Source organism: Maylandia zebra, linkage group LG6 (assembly GCF_041146795.1).
Source record: "Maylandia zebra isolate NMK-2024a linkage group LG6, Mzebra_GT3a, whole genome shotgun sequence".
Classification (NCBI taxonomy): Eukaryota; Metazoa; Chordata; class Actinopteri; order Cichliformes; family Cichlidae; genus Maylandia; species Maylandia zebra.
In genome coordinates this window covers 15,905,886-15,927,303 of record NC_135172.1, presented here as the reverse complement: position 1 = coordinate 15,927,303, position 21,418 = coordinate 15,905,886, and the positions used below count along the sequence as shown (strand labels likewise).

Genomic DNA, 21,418 nt, shown 5'->3' with positions numbered 1-21,418 from the left:
CAATTCTGTGATGACATACGCAACAATCAAGTTAAGATATGCACTATCACCGGGCTAGCATTAGCTTTCTAACAGTTAAATGGACGTGGGAATCTAAAAAGATCCTTTGCAATTCTTTGGAAGCTGAAAGGAGCAGCATATATCGGCCTTGAGAGGAGACTCTCCACTGTGGCTCGAAAAGACCACACATTCATTGGCTAATTACTTTATGAATAACAGTTTGTTAGCCAGTAAGCTATTGTTTCATATTTTGATGCGTAGCATGACCAAGATTTTCAAAACAGACTTATTGTTCCTTTTTGATTCTATGTGACCCCAAACTAGTGAGACCTCTTCAGCAGAAAAATGTTTACAGAGGTCAAGTCAGAAAGCCGTTTTCTCATAGACTTCTACAGCACTGTGTGTTTTTGCAACCATAGCTATCGCCATCTGGTGGCCTTCACATAAAATGCAGATTTTATGTGAAGGGCACTTATGGATCGACTTCATTTTTCCAACCCTGAATCTATGTGCGTGTTTTATGGGCTATTCAGAGATGCTGAAGACAAATGACTCCCCTCACAGGTCAAGAAAAAATGATACGTAGAAAATAATAACTAGTGCAGCTGCCTGTATAGCACTGCTCCAATTTAATAAGAAACGCAGGGTGGGGTATAGAAGTAATTTGTGCCTTTATCCTGAAATATACTTTTTCAGGTTTCAGGAAATAATATTTTTCTCTTAAATTAGAGCTGGTGAAATCAACTTTGTTTAATGTGGTAAAATGTTAGTAATAGCTAAATTTATATAAATGCTTGAATATTCAACAACATATAATGTTAACATTTTAAATAAAATCTGCCACCACCATGTTAGTTAGAGCCAAGTTTTAATCAAGTAGCTTATGTTTAAGTACGATAGTTTTCTTTTATTTTGATATAAAACTGATTCTTCTTCAATAAGAAGTCCAGAAAATCATAAAAAAAAAAAAGTAAATCATAAATGAACTAAAACCCAGTTCTCTCAGGCTCTGTTAGTAAAACATTTACATTTAGCAGAGGCCTATAAAGTCTGCCTGTAACAGGGTGCCTGCTCTGATTTTCAGTTGGATGTAATGCCATTTTGTTGTTTTTAAACAAACCCAACATATGGCTCGTTATCCTTAATGTTTCCACTGCAGAAATAAGATGTGCGGTTTTTAAAACAATCTTCATTTGGACTTATTCTTCCAAAATTCGTGGCAAAAATTAGGAGAAACACCCGTTAGCCTCTAGTAATGCGTTATCTATCTTATTTATCCACCCCACCACTATCTTTAGTGCCACTCTCAAATACATAACAAGGCTGAAGAAGGACTACAACTTTAGCTTCACTACATTTGTAATTGAATCACTTCTGCCAATTTGCTGCAACTGCCTGACATTATCACTATGGTGCATATACAGTTATAAATGGCTTTTCTAAGGCTTTGCATTGTTTAATGGAAGTTTAGTGAGGCAGATCATATGGGGTGGAGTTTTATTTTTAATGTGAGTATAGACTGCGTCATTGATATTTGATGTCAAGGTTTCAGGGTGCTAGGACTCACAAGGAGGTGCCGCATTCAGCTCTGCGGGAAGGTGGTAGTGACGACAGTAACTTCCAATCTGAGGAAAGTGTTGACTCACACGCTGCAGGTGTTTGCAGGAGTGAAAGTGGTACTTTTAAAATGCTGATCGTGAGCAGAGCTCTTAAGTACACTGATTTGATTATACAGTGCTGTGTAAAAGTATTTGCCAGCTTCCCGATTTTCAAAAAGGGTCTTTTTTTAAACATTTGTCACATGTACGCATTATAGATCATTAAAGAATTTTAAATTTTTCTCATTTTCTAAAGGAAAAAACCTATCCAAACCTATCTGGATCAGTATTTGCCTGTCAAGCCTAATAACTGGTTGCACCACCCTTCGTCGCATGAAGTGTTTGTGATAACTGGCAATGGGTCTTTCACGGGAATTTGGTTTGCAGAATTTATGTTAATTCAGCCACATTGGAGAGGTTTTAAAAAAACAACTTGTCTCAATCTGATTTAGAGCCAGACTTTCACTAGGCGACTCTAAAACCATTTATTTTGGTTTTGAGCCATTTGTGTGTGGACTTGGTGTAGTGTTTTGGGTCATTGTTCTGGGGGCATCAGGGCATGAACCAATGGTCTGACCAATGGTCAGAATGGTCTTTGCTCAGTGGGCTTTGATAAGTAATTGTTGATCAATGGGCATGACAGTATGCATATTAATGATCAACTAACTGACCTCACAGCCCATTGTTCATTCAGTGGGCTGGTTTCAGTCATTGTGCAAATGTACTGTTTGTAATGTTGGGGAAACGTGCCGTCAGCTGAGACTGAAGAAGTCACTTGGATGAGTGACGAAATGCAGCAAAAGTCTCAGACCATCACACTACCACCAACATGTTTGATTGATCTTTTTAGTAAGTGTTGTGTTAGTTTTACACCAGATGTAACGGGACAGAAAAAGTTTAGCGTTTGTCTCGTCAATCCACAGAAGATTTTACCAAAAGCCTGAAGGTCATCAAGAATATTTTCTGGCAAAAGTCAGATTAGCCTTTGTGTTTATTTTGGTCCACAGTGGTTTTCTTCTTGAGTCTCCCGTTGATGTCGTTTTTCCTCACTCACTTTCTTATTGTTGAATCGTGAACTCTGACCTAAACTGAGACAAGTGAGGCCTGCAGTTTTTCACAAAATGTTCTGAGTTTTTTAGTGACCTCCTGGATGAGTTGTTGGTGCGCTCTTGGAGTTATATTGGTACACTAGTTCACCATTGGCTCTCATCGTGGTTCACTGGAGCCCTTAAGCCTTAGAAATGACTTTGTAACAGTTTCTAGACTGATAGTTCCCAATGACTTTGTACTTCACTTTGTCAGACAGATTCTATTTAAGTTCCTTCTTGATTCTGCAGGTCTAGCAGTAATCAGGCCTGGGTGTGACTAGTGAAATTGAACTTGGCTTTTTTTAACAAATGTGGTTAATCATGAAATTCATAATTTAACAATGGGGGGGCAATTACTTTTTCATACCGGTCTAGGTGGGGTCGGATAGCTTTTTTCTTTTAATAAATGAAATTTAAAAACAGCTTTTTGTTTTAACTCTGGTTATTTTTTTTGTCTAATATTAAAATTTGTTTGATAATCTGAAACATAAGTGTGACAGATGTGTCAGGAAGGGGGCAAATACTTTTTCACAGCACTGTAACTCGCTGGCTTTGCTTCATTTTGGCAACATTTTCTCTGCTAAACTCATGCTACTGTTTCTTCATCAGCACATACTTGTATAATTCCATTTGTGCACGTTGTCTTTTTAGTGTTGTAACTGTTTGCAGGTGTGTGTGTGCAATTAACATTTTGTCAAAGGTTAATGGGTGAAAAAAAAATTCATCTATCTTTTCCTCCGGTGTGCTCAAAAAAGTTTGCAGGCGTGAAGCCGTTGCACACACGCTTATTTCACTATAGAGATGATGAAATGTTACCTCATTATGTCATATTTGGTTTTGTCAAGCTGCTAAAAAAATACTAAAAATTAATCAAATAGTTATTGAGTACTCCCCAGAGCCTAACTCCTGCTGCTGCCTCACCATTACTGCTGTGTGTTTCCTGTTTCCTCACCTACCTCCTCCATTTCTTTCCCATCTTTCCATCTCCTGCTTTCATCACTTGCACAGAGTGATGACAAAGATAGATAGAAGCTTTGGCAGCTGAAGGAAGAGATGAATATTTAAAATCGGGCATCTTTCTCTGTCCTCTCACTGCATCCCATCCTTTGTCTGTCTCCCCTTGGGGCTTGGATCTCCAGCTCTTGGTGTGGTGTGGCACAGTGTGCGTGCGTGTGTGTGGCATGTCTTGGCTTGTGGTTTTCTATTGGCATTCTAAGGCGAGTGTAGTCAGATGATGACACTTAGCTGTCAGCATGCAGCATTAATGAGCGCAGTGACACGCACAAACACTCACCCCACTCTCACACACACACGCAGCATTCCCCAGGGAGATCAGCAAATGATCACCTTCTCCTCTCTGTGTATCCTACAAAATACATTTTTTTTTTTTTAACCTCTCATTTCCACTGTCCCTCCATTTCATTTCTCCCTCCAAATTCGTGCTTCCTCTTTCGACATCGCACTATTTTTTCTCAAACTTTTTTGCCTCACTTGTGTGTGTACTCAAAGTGTGATATGTGTTAGTTGGCTGTGAACCATGCAGACACGTATCTGACAACTCTATTAATACACAGCCAGCTAATACCAGCTTCCTCCTGTGTGGATTTTTGCACGTGTGTGTACGTAAAGAGAGATGTGTGTGCTCAGTCCTCAACCAATCCCTCCCTGCACTCGAGGTCTCTGCAGAGATTTGTCTGAAAGGCTTAAAGCGTACAGATCTCCAGTCATAGAAAGATCATGCTCACAAATACGCGCAAACACACACACACACACACTCATATATATATCCCAGCTGACTCACCGACACTGTTGGGAGTTTGCAGTGACTGACAGATTTAATAGAAGAACAAGCTGTAATCTGAGGGAATCCATTCAAAGAGGGATTACATTGTAATCTGAGGATAGAATAGCTTTTCATCTTTCTCTCCCTGTCTCGTTCATTCTCCATTTATCAGTCGCTATCTTTTTTTTTGCCCTAAAGCCGCACCGATCCTTTTACTAGCCCTCTTTTTATATATATATATATATATCTTTCCGATCCTTGATTTAATTTAGGATTTTTTTCTGCTTCCATCTGACACACACACTTCCAATCCTAGCACAGCTGTGTCACCTCAGCAGCACTTTGCTGTCAATCAGCAATGATTGCGCTGACGAGAGCATTGTAACATTGCAATGCCTCTTTGGTGCTAAATTATACCCAGAACCATGTGCACATACACTTGGAGGAAACTCACAAGATTTATGTTTTTTTCCCTCTCTGTTACCGCTTTTTCTTTCGTTTTTTTTGCTTCAACAGCTCTTCTTTTTTATCATTCCTCTTTCTATAATGAAGCTTTTTAGCCCCAAGTTGTTGTTCTGATATTGCTCCATTCTGCAGCAACCCGTCCTGCGAGCCCTCCCTCCATCACTCCTGCTTTCCCTGCCTCTGCCACATGGTGTTTCTCATTTGCTAAATGAGGAATCCAATAGAGTTAGATTAAACTTTCTGGACTCTGTTTGTTGAATCTTTAGAGCGAGCCTTTTAGCTGCCACAGCTTAAATGCGCATGTATAATAATGCGCTCTGCCAGTTTGAATATCTGTCCTTGTTTAAGTTGAAGAAGATTAATTTAATAATCCCAGTTTAAACAACTAAAAGGCAAAGATAAGAGGATGATAGGGAATAAGGGAGGGAGGATAGGCGGTGGGGAACAAGAGATCCAGACGAGATGAAATGATAAGAGATTTCCCCAGAGAAAGAGCATGTTAGACACGCTGACAGAGAGAAGAGAAGAGCGAGGATCACACAACCGTATGGCATTTTGCTTCCCCCTCTATTTCTTCCATCGTGTCTGTCACTCCAGGAAGGAAAAGACCATCTGCGGTCCCCCCTCACTTTTTCCCCATCTGCATATATACCCGGTCTCCCTCCTCAAAGCCCTTTTTGTTTTTTGTTTTTGTCTCCCTTGCCATGCCAGTGTTCTTGCTGTCCTGATTTGTCGGTCTGCTCCCCCCAGACGCACAGGCTAGGTTAATAGGTTGGGTTCACATCCCCTTCCATTCATTACTTGTGGCCTTGTTGCTGCTGTTAAGGTCCGCTGATGGTTACTACTCCCTCTCTGACCCCATCTTCCTGCACTGGACAGCTAATGGACACTATACCCTTGTTCCATCTGCTTCTACCTCGGCCTGCCCATCGTCGCTCAGCCTCTTTGCGTCTTCCACCCACTTCTGTTAAGCCATCTTCTTTTTTCTGAGCCCAGACCTTTCAATGTGTTCAACGAAGAAAGTAAGAGTGATAGAGACCTCCGCGATTGCTTCCATCTGTCTATTCTACCTTTCTTTTGGTGTCACTTTACTTATCTTCTACATTAATGACTCAGCCTCCACTCACTGAGTGTTGGTGTCAAGGCGCTCAAGTGTGTGTGTGTATCTGTGTGTGTGTGTGTGTGTGTGTATCTGTTTGTGCCATCGCTCGCCTGTCTTCCCACCGCATGTCTTATTACAGGTCCGTGTGACAGCGGGATATGACTTTTCAGCGCTTTCTCTCTGATTTAAAAAAAAAAAGGAGAAGAGGGAGAATGAGAGGGGGGAATAAAGAGCAGGGAGTCAATTACCACCTTTTCCTCGTTCCCTTCAAAGGGAAGATCAAAGCTGCTTCTCACCTCCCCTCTATGCCCCCTCCTTTCCTTCTACCCCGACCAACCCCTATCAGAACTAGTCTGTTAATTTACACTCTACTACCCCCCGCACCCCCCACCCTTTTGAAAATCTACATATTCATCAGTTATATAGTCGATGCACTGGGAACCAAGGGAAGTTCACACACACACACACACACACACACACACACACACACACACACACACACACACACACACACACACACACACACACACACACACACACACTCTTACAGAGCCATAACAGTAACGTATAGGCTTCACAAAATCTTTAAAACACTGACATAAGTTTTTCTGTTTGTCTGGTTTTTTTGCTATATTCTGAACAAATGTTATACTTTTCAAACTGATAACAATTCTAAGGCATTCTCTTCTTATGAAAGGCCATTCAGGCCATAAATCATACTTTCTCGCACACACACAAAATCATAATCTTGCACGTACACCACAGTCTCCCACATACCATTTGGGCAATAAATCATTCTTCATATACTCACACTAGTGTACTTCTTTTTTCTGAGAAGTATAATTGTAACTCAGACACATTGCCATGCTATCTCCAATACATCATTATATACTGGATAGTGTGGTTCAGACAGAAAGAACGCTGTTGTTTATAAGAGCGAGTTACACTGTGTGTGTATGACTGAAAATATGTTTGAGATAAGAGGACACAGTTGTTTAGAAACCGAAAGAAAGTATTATCAGAACTTTTAGTCTTTTCTCAGTCACATCTATATTGTCACACCTCAAATTTCATTGCCATTCATTCAATCTCTGTTACTGTCTTCATTATGAGCAGACACTGTCCAGTTGGAGATGTTGCGCAGTGGGTATGATGCAGTCACTCTTTCTGCTCATCCAGACGATGCAGCATCTGTGCTTTCTCTGTATTGATTCAGCCAGTGCAAACTATGCTTTTTAACAGAATGTAAACAAAACTGCATTGAATTTAGACAAAATTGCGTCAAACAGGACAATGATGCCAGGCACAGAAAATTCCTCCAGAGTAACGTGAGAGACTGACAATCTCATACACAAAGTTATTACTTGGTGGTTCTGCAAACTACTGAATCGTGGGCTGTGCTTAGTTTTCACAATCATGTGAACTAAAACTGTGGAAACTGTGATGACTAGCTTTGTGTAGTCATGTTTGCTACACAAAGTTGGGTATAGTACGACACTGAGTGGACAGTGTCAGAGTGTAGAGGTGTGCGTATGTGGAAGACCATTGAGATCTGTGTTTGAGATCATGCTGCTGTCTACGGTTTATGAGCTAACCCGCCTCTCGTTTTTTTTTCTCTTTCTGTTGCAGATCCCGAGTCAGAACCAGTGGTTCCAGCTATCGTGATTGGTCCAAAAGACACAACAGTGGTGGCTGGAAATGAAGCTATACTGGAGTGCATTGCTAATGCTAGGTAAACTCCTTATACATGCATACAGACGTGCACATACAAACATGCCTGCAGAGGGTGAACGGTTTCTTTTGCTAAACTGTTTTCTTCCAGGTCACTTAGAGGACACCTCGGAAACTTGTAGCTCAGCAAATGTTCCCCTCTCACTTAAATTACTCACATTGGGTCACCCAGCTCACACAGCTTACAATAATTACCTGAACGACTGATTATCCTAGCCATTATTTTAGTTTAGTTTTGATTAGTTTCTTTTTTTTAATTGTATTGTATTATGGGTAATATTTGTCAGGGACAGTATTTAAGAAGTTCAGAGTAGGTATTACAATACAAACACTGAACTCATAGGCATGGAATACATCATTTATGTCAGTTCTTTAAGTGCAAAGCATCAATTCAGTTAGTTTAAATTGCTTAAAGAATTATTAAGTGAATCTAGGTAGTCATACTTTCCTCCTGGAATATGTGATGAGAATGTATTTTTATGCTTATATTATAATCTTCTGTTATATTCACTCAGAAGCAGGTTTTCCTATGAGTCCAACATTAATAGGAAAAAAAGAAAAGTGCCACTGAGGCTATAATGACCAGATAAGAGCACAGCCAGTCAGAATGATGAGTTTTCTGGACTCAACAGGTGATATTTTTTCCCTACTTTTGTTCTGTTTATACAAGGGTTTTGTCAGATTTTGTTATTAAGTCTGACCTAGGCTGGCTGCTCTTTTTTGTGAGAGCCCCTTTAAATGTTTTTCTGCTGCACTTGACCGGCACTTGACCACTGGGTAGCACTCAAGGTATAAAAAAATCAAGTGACTATTACACATAATGGATACCTGGAATGTAGCTACAGTAGCTTTTACAAAACAGCAGAGGAACCATCTCAGTCTAATAAGCTATTAGAAAAGTGATATTTAATTCAACACTAATAAGTGTGTTTTGAGGTTTTTGTTTTCTTCATTTTGTTTTATTGCCTGCTCTGAAAACGTAGAGAAAGCCTAGTGACTATTTCTGCTATCAGAGATGTACCCACTGAAATTCTCACACCAGAGAGATAGACTTGTACCCAGGAAACAACTGAAAGAGAGAAACTATACTATACAATATCTGGGAGAAATAGGAGTTTGAGCAATGAAATCTAAAGTAGTGCTAAATTCCAAAAGCATTGGCTATCCACCTCCATTAATCATCAGTGAGTTCTAGCGCTGTCCTGCTAAAGTGCTGAAATGATTAGAAGCTGATTGGAAGCCCAGTCCCAGCAGACCTAATAGGAAGAGTTTTAAAATCTGATTTTCACTCTTTATAAGGGACAGAAACCACCAAGTCGGCAAATATTCAAATGTTTTCCATATCTGCTGGTTAGGTGCCTTTAAATTCAGGTTTGTCTTCACTTCACATTTGGAATGTGATTGACAAAAAGTGCTCGTTGTGTTTTATTTACACTTGGACGGCATCTAAAATAACAGATTCCACCAGAAAAACTTTGCTACGAGTTTTATATGACCATGTCATCGACCAAATGAGTGGATTTCTGTCCAAAACAGTCTGTCACTGCATATGGCAGAAGCGATTTGTGTACCTCAAATTCAAACCAAGTAAAGGTTTTTGGCACAACTTCACTTACTTCCAAGGTACTTGGAGAAAAAAGTCATCTGAACAGATGCAGCCATTATGCGTGATGACCCTGATGAAGGCTGTGAGCCGAAATGTGTCGGTCGAGCACTACATTTGTTCTCTATACCAGCGGTCCCCAACCCCCGGGCCTCGGTCCGGTACCGGTCCGTGAGTCGTTTGGTACCGGGCCGCGAGAGTAGAGGCTCAGGTGTGAAATGTATGGTTTTCAGGGTTTTTATCGGTTTTCAGCGTTATTTTGTTATCGTTTTGATCGTTAACTCGGTTTTCCTGGGTCTTTTCACGTGTGTTATGAATAAATCTTCTTTTTTTCAGTACCAGTACTAGTTTTAGTTTGTTGTATTTATCCGCGACACCTTAAAGGTCGGTCCGTGAAAATATTGTCGGGCATGAACCGGTCCGTGGTGCAAAAAAGGTTGGGGACCGCTGCTCTATACTACAAGTTCTTCTGGTTAACCTCTGGTTCGTTAACCTCTTCAGACTGTGTCTCAAATTCATCCAGGCATTGAATGCAAACATGGTTGACTTACTGGCCTTCTTTTCATTCGCTTTGTGACTTGTTAATAAAGTTCTTTGTTAGTGTCATCTACTGCCACCAACAGTATGACTGCTAGTAGAATAAAAAAGGCAAAGAAATGTTGGAAAAATCCAATAAACATTAATACTAACATTGTAATGCTAATGATCTCTAATATAAAGTATTCTGCAGATGTATTTTACACCCAGCTTTGCTTATGAATCGTTTTGTTGTCGTTGTTGTCTCTTTAATTTCTGCTCCTGTTGTTTGTGTCATGATTCCTGCTGTACTACTTGTAAAATGTACTAATTGTGAATGTTACAGTGAAGAAACTGGACACTAACATCATCTATCTTGTTGTTCAAATGCAGCTATGGTTTTTCATCTGATTTTGTTAATGAGTATTTGTGTTTATATTCGCATCACTACTTTTTGGTTGAAATTCATAGCTTCCTGTCTCCTACCTGAGCTTTTGAGCGGTCCTTCGCAAAATGCATTTTAAGAACAGTTCCAGATGCTGATTACATTAGTAGCTGTTGTCATGCTAAATCGGGTCCATGTTCACTGCACAAGATAAGAAATATATTGTTGGAAAAAGGGAAAAAATGAGCTGCACTATTATGACTTGAGAATATGCTGCTACATTGGTGTCTTGCATAAATGCACATGCACAAAAGAATGTTTTTTTTTCCCGTGTTGTTTATCCAAAACAAAATTTCATTTTACATGAAAACCCATTTCCTTTCCCAACATTTAGAGTAACTGACTGAAGCTCCTTCATGCTGAGTAGAGCTGACTGCTCTGATATAGACTGTCATCATTCATTTCCTGCCTCATTGACAAATAAACTGATGGATTTAATATGTTGTAATTGCCTTCTGCCACCCAGTTCTGCTCATTCTTTTTCTCCTCTCCTCTCCTCCTTTCTCTTCTCCTCTTAGACCAGTGGACCGCCTTCTGGTGTCGTGGAAGCGTGATGGGCGTCGGCTTTCCAGTGGGCAACGGCTCATTATTCCTGCCCCCACCTCTTCTGACACAGGCTTATATGTTTGTGAAGCGTCGTTTAGCAACAGCACTGCCAAACCCGTGGAGACAAAAGCGCACCTCACTGTAATGGGTAAGAAGAAAAAAGCAGTCACTTAGTCACCCACAGACACACTCGCATTCAGATTTCCATCATTTCACTTCAAATGACATTACACTGACTTACATTCATATCCTCGTCACTTATCCTAAATCGAAAAACAAGTTGGGTTGAGTTGATTGTGTTATTTACCATTAGTTCCATATATGTTTGACATTTTTTAAAGCTGTTTGTAAATGACATAGTCAGGTTGCAGTCGATGAATTTGACAAATTTGATTTAGTGTGAAAACTCAGCTTTAATTCCAAGGATTGAACTGAAATACTGCATTAACTGTTGAGGGATAATGACAATTTTATACACAGTCCCCTATTTTCAGGGGCTTAAGTGTAATTAGACTCAAAAGATGCTTCATGGAAATGCATTATTTTGTCATATTAGTAAGGAGATTTTGCATTGCATTTGGAAGCTTTTTCTGTGAACCCATAATGAATTCTAAATGTAAGTGAGACAGGCCATTCATAAAAAGAAAATAAACCCATCCAAAAGAGCAGAAACAGCAGGACTTTCCAAATTTTCACAAACAGTCCGGTATATTCCTAGAAGAAAAAAACACACTGTTGAAGTAAAATGACCGGACATCCACAGACGATGCCTGTGGTGGATGATTACAGAATCCTTTCCACGGTGAAGAATAATTTCCACTTTGTAATTTGAAGCATGTGAAATTATCTGTGTGATGCACATGAACGCATGTTCCCAGTGTCACTGAGACATGTTAGAAGTCTGATGAACTGTGTAGAGATTACATTCATATGTATTAGACGGTGCTTTGAAAAGTGAGGCACAGCATACTGTAAAAGCAAACCAGCGTTATTTGTTTTTAGGTCAGGAAGCAAATTATTTTGCACTGATTTCAGCTCACTTGAGCTGCATTTCACTTTGCTGATAAAAGGCTAATGGCAGGGAGAACAAACAACACTGAAGAGAGGGATGCAGCAGAGGCCAGGATAATCCTCACAAAGGTTGCCCATTGTTCGCTGATATCCATGAGTTCCACACGCCAGACAGTCATTGTCTGTGAAAGATTCTCCACAAAGTGTCGAAAATGTTCATTTTATTTATGAATGTGTTAATTTGTCTAGTTCATTTGAGCGCCTGAAACTCTGGGATTGTTTATGAAAATTGCTGTAGTTTCTCCGCAGTTAACGCAATGTTTTTGTTCAGCCCCTTGAACTGAAGATTGAACCTTAAGCTCTTATTTATTATATCGAAAGTACAACTTAAATAACTGAATATTTAGGCCTAACTCTATGTTTAGGGGACTTTTGCCCCAAAAAGGGAGGCGAGTCCCCACAGTGTTATTGTGTAAAGACATTTATGTCCTCATAACATAAGTAATACAAGTACACACACTGCCTAACAAAATTATCCATGATTGTCCTGGGTAGGTCCACTAATGCCCTCAACATGTGATTAATTTCTGCTTTAGCCTCGCTCTTGTCTTCCCTAGTACATTTGTTGCTCCGGGCACTGTTTATTCCTCCATTTATTCTTACTTCACTCCTGGAAGCTGGACTGTGAGCACCTGAGGCAGTGACTGTCAGCTACAGCACTGCTCGAGCTGAATCTGTTGTCCACATTCACCATTAAATTGTCCATTGTAGTCACAAACAGCTGTTGGATTCATGTACACACAAACTCACCCACGTGTTCTCACAAAAACATGCATGTGTGCACTTCATGCTTACACACATTCACAAAATGGCACCGTGGCCACATATGCCTGTTTGCCCGGCAGCTCAATTAGCCCCTCTCCCTGGAGTCACGAATCAATAAGAGGACGCTGAAAGCACTCAAACAAGAGCACTCTTGTAGCAAGCCACTCCTGTCTTCTGCGTGTGTGCGTGTAATAGAAAACAACATACACGCGAGCAGGGAGCATGTGATTGATGAGCCGAAACTTCTCTCCTCTAGTTTCTTAGCATCTTTTTACTCTGCTGTGATTGTCTGTGCGAAAGAGCACCTAAGCAGAGAGCACCGACTACCTACGCCCACAGAATATTCAGAAGACCTGCCTGAATATTTATACCCTACTTATTCTCGTTCTGTGCCCCCTCATAATCCTTTTTCTTTGTCTTCCCCCCAAAAACTCCTTTTTCTTAGTTATCTTTCCTCATTAGGCCGGCAGGACCATTAAGGCCTGCCTGGCAGGGAAACCGCCTGCATGCATTCATATGTATCAGAAAAGAAGTGACTGACGAATACATTGGTACTGATCCTCTTTTTCTGCTATGGGCTCAACAGACCTTGATGCAATAAAAGGGATTCCTAAACAGAATAGTGTATGTGTCTATTTGAAAGAAAGAGACAGCCTCAAAGGCATTCATTATTCAATTTCATTTCTTTTCTGCCCCGATCCTCTAATCGGAATATGTATGATACTGCATCCTTGTGTTGTATACTGTACAAACGACTTGCGGTGCAAAAAACAATATATCTGCTGTTGTTTTCTGTCTTTGTTTTGCAGGCAGACATCAGGGAATCCACAAAAGCTCAAATCCCTAAAACCAGCCACCCAAACACTCTTAAATGTGTTTTGTTGTGTTTTGGCATCTAGGTTCTTGCACTCACCTGACTGAAGGAGAATAATGCAGCTATGTTATCAGCGTCACACCATATGGTTGTTATTCATCTCTTGTTTTCCCGTTCGCTCTTCACTGCACGCTTTCCTCTTTCTTTTGTCAAAAATCAGGCAAAACTGCACAGTACATAGTAAAGATAGGTGATGCACATATGTGGGTTTAAAAGTTGCCTGGAAGAACTAAAAAGAACTTTGTGTTTTCTCTTCAGTCTGCTGTTTAGATGTGAGGGTGGTCTCACTTTCAGCCACACATGTACTCCAGGTTGGGACTGCATTTTAACTCGCCAGCTTCCATTCAGCAGTGCGCTTTTATGCAGCGTGCTCTCAATAAAGGCTCTGCAACATCCGAATTAGATGCAGTGAAATCAAGTGTTCTCTTTTTAGGAGTGTGGTAACAAAGAAAATAGGATGACGCGTGGGTTCTAAAATATGGTGAATGTTGTGAAAAGGTCTTTAACATGATCTGTGATCTTTTATAAAAAAAGTAGTTCTGGTGACTAAACGTAACCATGCGCCAACTGAAAGATCAAGTAAAAAACAAAAACGGACTTGTGTCACGTGATGGAAAGTCCTGACGTTTACAGAACTCCTGCATGGTAGTGATGGCAATAAGTGAAAATGCAGTCCACGGAAATACGATGCAAAGAAAAGAAAATATTGTGGGATAAAAAGGGGATTTTCAATAGTCTTAGAGGGACAGCAGAGTTTTAAAAACCTTATTGTTTGCATGTTATTACCTTAAACCTATCGGGGGGAAAAGCACACAAATTAAACTTTTATTAAAATTCTCCTTTTTCAATAAGAGGTATATTGTTGCAAAAGCCAAAATACACATTTATTATTTAAGTCATACACTGGACATTTCATTTTCCTCAGTCATTCTCTGGTGAACAATTGCTACCATTGTGTGGACTCACAGACTCAGCTGTCATCTCTTTGTAAATATTAACAAGTGCTTAAAAACTGAGGAATGGAGTCTGTGCAGCAGTAGGTAACTTCTTTTATAGCAAGTAAAATGTATTAGAATATTATATATATGCAAGCATATATTTACATTCAAGGTTTTTGTTTATTCTCACCACTGCTGTCAGCACTTAGAGCAGTGCTGGTGAAGATGTTTGGATGGAGCAGTCATTGGCAGCAAAATGGAACTGTTTAAGAAAGAAAGAGGAGGATTGTGCCCCTTGGGACCTTCCCCGAATGTGTTTTATTGTGGCTGTGTATGGAAGCCATTTCACAGAGCAAAATCCTGCCTTCCACTGGCACTTAAGTTACTCAGTGCCAAGAGGGGAACCATTTCTATTCTGCGGTGCTCCATTACAAGTCTCCTCTATTAAGGAATAAATACTTGGAGTGAGCAAACTGTAAATTTGTCTGTTACATTTTCATTTTCAGCCTTTTATTTATTTATTTGCCTAAATTGAGAGCTTGTTAGTAGCTGTTTAATGACTTGGTGTTATTACAATTTTTTTTTCTTTGCAGAACCGCCCTCTCTGACCGCTCAGCCAAAAAGTAAGATCTTTGGAGAGCTCGACAGGAATGCGGAGATCCCATGCCTGGCTGCAGGTATGCATGAGATAAATAGTTGTATGTATAAAGTTGTAGAATCTAAGTTTGTAATAAGCCTTATTTTTGGTGGGGGGGGGGGCTAATTTTTATACCTGTTTATAATAACCATGATGGAAGTTGGGTCAAAAAGCTAGGTGTCACTTTGTTTCTTTGAAGCTGACGTCCAGCTGTCTGCGAGGGAAAGCTTGCTTTGTCGATAAAATACAACAACGCGCAGTAGAAACAGACAGGAAATAAATAGTGGAATTTTAAACTGAAGTGTGAAATGAGAAGATGAAGACCAGCATTCTCACTGGGGTGACTCAGATTATTACATGGAACATGTAACACTTCCATTAGGCACTCTCCTTAAAACGATAATAGCGTTAGTCTCAGTCTTGTTAGTCAACACTCAGTATTGTCTCAGTCATTGTCTAGATTCACACTTCATCAAACCTCCCCTGCCCCTTTACTGCTGTGTGAAAATGAAATAAAACAAACAATGAAAATTATTTTGATAAAGTTTCTAAATTCCTGAAAAGTGTCAGGGGAGGCTATTCCACATGCATTCAATGATCCAGCAGCCACTTAAAGTGTGCTGAGTCTCACAGGCTGCTTGTGCGTGCCACCACATGAGTCGTAGAGCTGATGCATACTCACACGTCGGAGTTTTAATTATTCTTTAACTCACTAATGTTTAACTTGGTTCCATCAAACTTCCCCAGCTCAATAGTTGTGTTACTTTCTGAAATGTTATGTTTGGATATGCTAATAATGCATTATGTCTCTAAATATGTGTGTATTTGCATAATTTTCCAGACCTCAAATCTGAACACTGGATAAACCAAGTTGTTGTTTTATTTTGTTGATATATGAGAGTCAAAGAGTTTTTTACCAAAGGGATTTAAAAAATCTCTTTTTATGACTTCATAAACCAGAAAATACTCCCACCAGACAGCTAATAATTGTCAAATTCCACTATATTTGTAGGAATAAACTGTCGTATAAATAAAGCTATGAATAAATAAAGACTGAGAACAAATACCTCAGAAAAAGCTTCAGGATATAGACAGGAGGAACTGTTCGGTGCACACTGTATGGCTGCTCGGCCATGGAAATGCATGAAGCTCCCAGCACACAGTTTTTGTGCTGATGTTAATGTCAGAGGAAGTTTGGGGCATTGCAGTGATTGAGTCAGCAGAGTGTTGGAGCCTTTACCCACCTCAGCACTCGGTGACCCCGCCATGGCTGAATTGCTGTGGCTCCTGAGCGCCTCCACATTGCAATAATACTGCTTAGAGTTGGAGAATCTAGGAGGAAGGAAATTTCCCTAACTGACTTGTTTAACCAGTGGCAGCCATCACATGCTCAAAGTTTTTAAGCTCTTTAGAACGACCAATTCTTTCATAACTGATTGTAAATGGAGTGCATGGCTGAGTGCTTGATTTCATACACCTGTGGCAACGAGACTAAAAATACCTGAATTCAAAGATTAAGAGGTGTGACCCAATACTTTTGTCCACATGTTATGTCAGTATTACAGGTTTTCCTAAATGTGATGTTTAAATGTCATAATTAGATATTATATTATTAGTAATGTATTAATTTGCACTAACATCGTTTTCTCTGAAAAAAGACTCAAAATGAGACTGAGCAAAACATGTTTAGCACTTAGTGTCTCACCTTAACTGCTTCTTTAACTTTGGGTGACGGACACTAAGCGAGAGAGAGGATGTGATGGTTCTACGTCATGTGTTGTTGTGGAGTTTTCTTTTAGTACGTTATATTTCTATTCAGTGTCTTTGGGGTTTCTTTTAGATTTTACTATAATGCTAGTGTTTGGTGTTTTTGATTATTGTTAGTTTGCACTTTGTGTTACTTCACATTTTGGACTGTTTTTAATTCTGTTTACAGACTAATAATTGCTTTTTGCTATTTAAGCAACCACAGGCACATAACCAGTGTTGGGATTGTTACTGAATAAAGTAATTATTCGATGTTCTTCTTTCCTTTTGTTAAAGTAATGCAGTATGTTACTTAATTATTTGCTGGAGAAAGTAATTTGTTAGACTACTCATTATATTACTTTTGCATTGCTCCATTACATGTGAAATGCACTGTTACTCAATTAACAATAATAACCTTAGGGTTTAGGACCTTGTACATCTTATCTTATAAAAAACAATGTGTTCTTTTAGTGTTTATGTATGAGCAGAAAACTGGCAACACAATGCAAATTTGAAAAACCAGCTCGGAGAGACTTCAAAGTGATCACCACAGTAATTGTACTGTAGAAACAGGTGTGAATAGACATCAAGGCTACAAAGCTGCCAGCTTGACTGCTCATCATTGTGTTTTTTACCTGTTGAAGTTCAGGTTCTGGCTGCTGGGCTGCCAGACACTCAGCATTACAGTTTTTCTCAAATGCTAAAACACATTTCACAAACGTTACCACCAGGTCCCCCAATGTCCAAACACAACACCCTTCTCTAAAGCTACATAAACACAACCACACCTTCCCACTGCAAAACTCAAACTCCCACACCAAGAGAGCAGCTCGAAGCTGTCAAAACTGTAAACACTATACACAGCATTACACACTACAGCAAAACAATTGAAAACACAATGCTCAATTTGTGAGAAGGTTCTTTGTTTCATAACTGCCAATGCATATTTTAGAAACTATACAGTAACGGATCGTCGTAGATCTCTGCAGACGATTAGGCATTTAGATTTGTGAGTTTCATATGAGTAGTATAAATCTATAGAAAATCCTGCATGTACGTACACTACTGTAACACAACTCAATGCAAAAACAGAATCTATTGCACACAACAGTAATCTTGAAAACATGAACAGGGTGTGAAGTTTTTTTATTTACGTTATTCACACCACACACACCACAATCACTGTGCGGCATCATGTCGCTGAGCTGTTGCTCGCATCTCGTCCGTAATGATGGTGCGAGGTTGTCTTGCTCTCCCTCCTGGACCTTCTCCTCTCCCATGTTGGCCTTCTCCTCTTCCTCGTTGGTCGCTCCTCTTCCTCCTCTCATTTGAACTCCTCTTCCTCATTGGCCTGCTCCTCTTCTTCCAGGGCCAGCTCTTCTCCCTCCTCTGCATCAGATTCCTCTTCCCCTGACTCTGCCTTCATCCATTGTGTTTGTTTGGAACCTTCAGCATACTGTGCACTCTGAACTTGCTTTTACATGTGGGTACAGCATTAGCAACAAGTGTCTTCAATTTTGAGTCATTGTGTGTAGTGAATGACGCCAGGTGTGTTCCCTGTGTTCAAAGATTGGTGACTGTGGCAAGCATTTTGCATCACATGGGCTTTCATTTGAGGATATGAGCAGAGTTGTTTTGCAACATGTGTTTTAGCAAGGAAAAATGTGTTTAGATTTATGAGTACAGAGGGTTGTGTTTTGTGAATTGTGTCTTCATGTGACATGTGTTTATGGTACTGGAATATGGTGGCTACATTTAGTAAATGTGTTTAGACTACTGGTCATTTGGGTTACAGGATTGGCTTTTGTGTTTTAACATTTGAGAAAAACTGTAACATCACTCTCGGTTCTTCACTAGCTTTGTGTTAGCATGCTGTCTGTGCAGATGTTTCCAAAGAGCTGAAGTTGTGTTACCACTCCTGGGTGCAGGTTGCACTTTACCATTGTGTTCTTGTCCTTTCATGGATTAAAGATAAAAGCAATGTCCATATCTCCACTCCTCACATGTTGTACTCTGCTTTACCATTTTCCTCCTCCCTGCACATGAACCAAAGTCAGTCGATTGTAGCACAAGTGGAGTAAGAAAAAGGCATGTTTGTTATTTTTTTTCTTTCCATGCACCTCTCTTGCCAGTAACTGAAGAATATAAGCAACAACATGGTTGTAACTGTATAAAATTAGTGAGTTTAGTACAGTAACTTGTTACGACACTGCACTACTGAAAAATGTAACTTCACTAAAACTGTCTCGCACATTACATTGAACTATAAAAAGCACTGCGTTGCTCGGGAATGCATTACATGCAACACTGCAGATAACCATCCACACACATTTACTTTACTATCACCAGTTACTGTAACGTGTAAGTCTCCAGACTGTGGGAGGCCACCAGACCACACGGTGAGAACCAATGCAGCCACAGGGGGAGCACTGTGCCATCCCATTCATTTCTTCTATGTCAACTTTACAAGTCAAATGTTGAGATTTGCAGCTCTTGTCCTGCTGTTTGCTGTTGCAGTTGTGTCAAAGTGACTCTGCTAGCAGGGGTTTGGCATCATTGGATATGTGTGTGCCTTAGTTTGAAGGCTTCATGAACAATGACACTTTACTTTTGGCATTGTGAGCGCACGCTGGTATGCTGACACCGAGCCTGAAAATTGCACTTGTTCATGACTCTTGTCTTTAAATGGATTACATGAAAACACTTATATGAGCCGGGCTAGATACAGCTCTAAAAACTGCAACACCCTCCCCTTTCTCTCTCTCGCTCCCTCTCTCTCTCTCTCTCACACACACATACACACACACTGAGTGAGTTTATGTTCCTCCTCAGTAATCTGATACAGTGGCAGTGTAATTAAATAGCATGGGCCTCAGGCTATGGAGAGAGGGATGGAGGCTAAGAGGAGAGATGAGGGAAGGAGAAAAGAGCGCACGGTGACAGAGTGAGTGAGACGAGGAGGGGGTGAAAAATACGTCACGCGTGTCTGTGAAAGCTTGACACCAACAGAGTGAGAAACGGTGTGGAATTCATCGCTCGCTCTAACAGCCACAAACACACACACACACACACACTGGTGTGAAGGGTTTGAGACAGAGTAATTGCATGAGCCCCCTGCCTGTCATATTTGGCATGTCTGTCAGACAGGTGGGTGCTGATAGTGTAGCTCTTCGATGTGCTGCCCACATCTTTTATTCAGAGTGTTTTCTGGACCCTTCTGCCACCCTTACCCTACCACCCACACCGTCCAATCAATATATTATTAGCGGTCATTATGCCTACATGCATATTTATAGAGAGAGAGATTGGATAAAAGAGAAGAAAGATTGTTGAAATGAGTGTATGTGTGTGTGTGTTTTAGTGGGAGTTGGAGTGGTTTGCTCAGCAGCGAGGTCAGCTAGCTGCTTATTAAGAAAACTGAAAAATGTTCTTACACTGTGCTTTTGTGTGCCATGTGCATTCATATATGTAGGTGTGCCTCAGCCCAGGATTGAGTGGTATAAGGACACGGTGCCTCTTTCCAAACTGGCCAATCCTCGCTACAAGGTCAGCGCAGCAAACGGGCTGACTGTGCGCAGGGTGCAGCCGGGAGACGGAGGAATATTCCAGTGCTTTGCTCGCAACCCTGCTGGAGAGGCTCAAGCACAGACACAGCTCTTTGTCTCCAGTGAGTTTCTCTGATGCATACACACAAGAATGGAAGCATGAATAGACAAACCTACATCAGCCTTGAATTCTGACTCTCTATTCACTCTTGTATCACTTCACTTCTGTACCAGCTTTTTCTTTTTTATTGTCACTTTCTTTGACTTTTTCTACCTTCACTACTAGCGCTGGAATTCAGCATTGTTTTGTTTCTAGATTATTTTTTGGGGGGAATCAATCGAGCTTCATGAAACTCAAGGTAAAATTGTTACCATTCTTGGGTTCCCCGAAAAGACAGTAGACGATTGAGCCTTCCTTTTAGCCCCTCAGTTCATCCTCTGTCTGAAACAACCTGTTTTTGCTCTCTTCCCTTGCCAGCTTTCTTGTGATTGACTTGTAAACAAAAGGTTTGAACACCATGTGGATGCGGCTGCTGTTCTCACAGCCAGAGCGGTGGGGCTAAGATTACCATACCAAGGATATGTTCTCTCACTGACATATCACAGGTCAAGACTAGAAACAAAATGCTGGAAACTAAGTATGCAAAGCAGTATGAATGCTGAGCTTTTAGCTCACAGGTTTGATATATTAAAGTTTGTCCATATACAACTATGACAATAATATATATCAGAATAAATAAGGGAAAGCTTAATAGGTTTTAAATCCTGCAAACATCCAGAAACTGCCAGCTGTGTTATACACCTGAAATGCTGCCAACCTCTGTCTTTGGACCATATCTGTACAGATGATAACATGTACAGTTAATAACATGTATTTGACTAAAAGCATGTCCTGTGTGGGCGTGTTCTCTGTTTTGGTCACATGACTAGACAATAAGAGTCCGTAAATACTTAAAGGTATT

At 40.3% G+C, this 21,418-nt stretch overlaps 1 protein-coding gene across 3 annotated transcripts in view; it reads left to right on the top strand.

The window, feature by feature from the left end:
- LOC101472399 (protein sidekick-1) overlaps positions 1-21,418 on the top strand; it is a 298,277-nt gene that overhangs the window by 191,638 nt on the left and 85,221 nt on the right. For all 3 annotated transcript variants that reach the window (XM_004568331.6, XM_076884757.1, XM_076884758.1), the window contains 4 exons: positions 7,666-7,768; positions 10,850-11,025; positions 15,119-15,202; positions 20,384-20,578. In XM_004568331.6, coding sequence (XP_004568388.2) covers positions 7,666-7,768; positions 10,850-11,025; positions 15,119-15,202; positions 20,384-20,578 — 558 coding nt within the window. The remainder of the gene's footprint in view (positions 1-7,665; positions 7,769-10,849; positions 11,026-15,118; positions 15,203-20,383; positions 20,579-21,418) is intronic.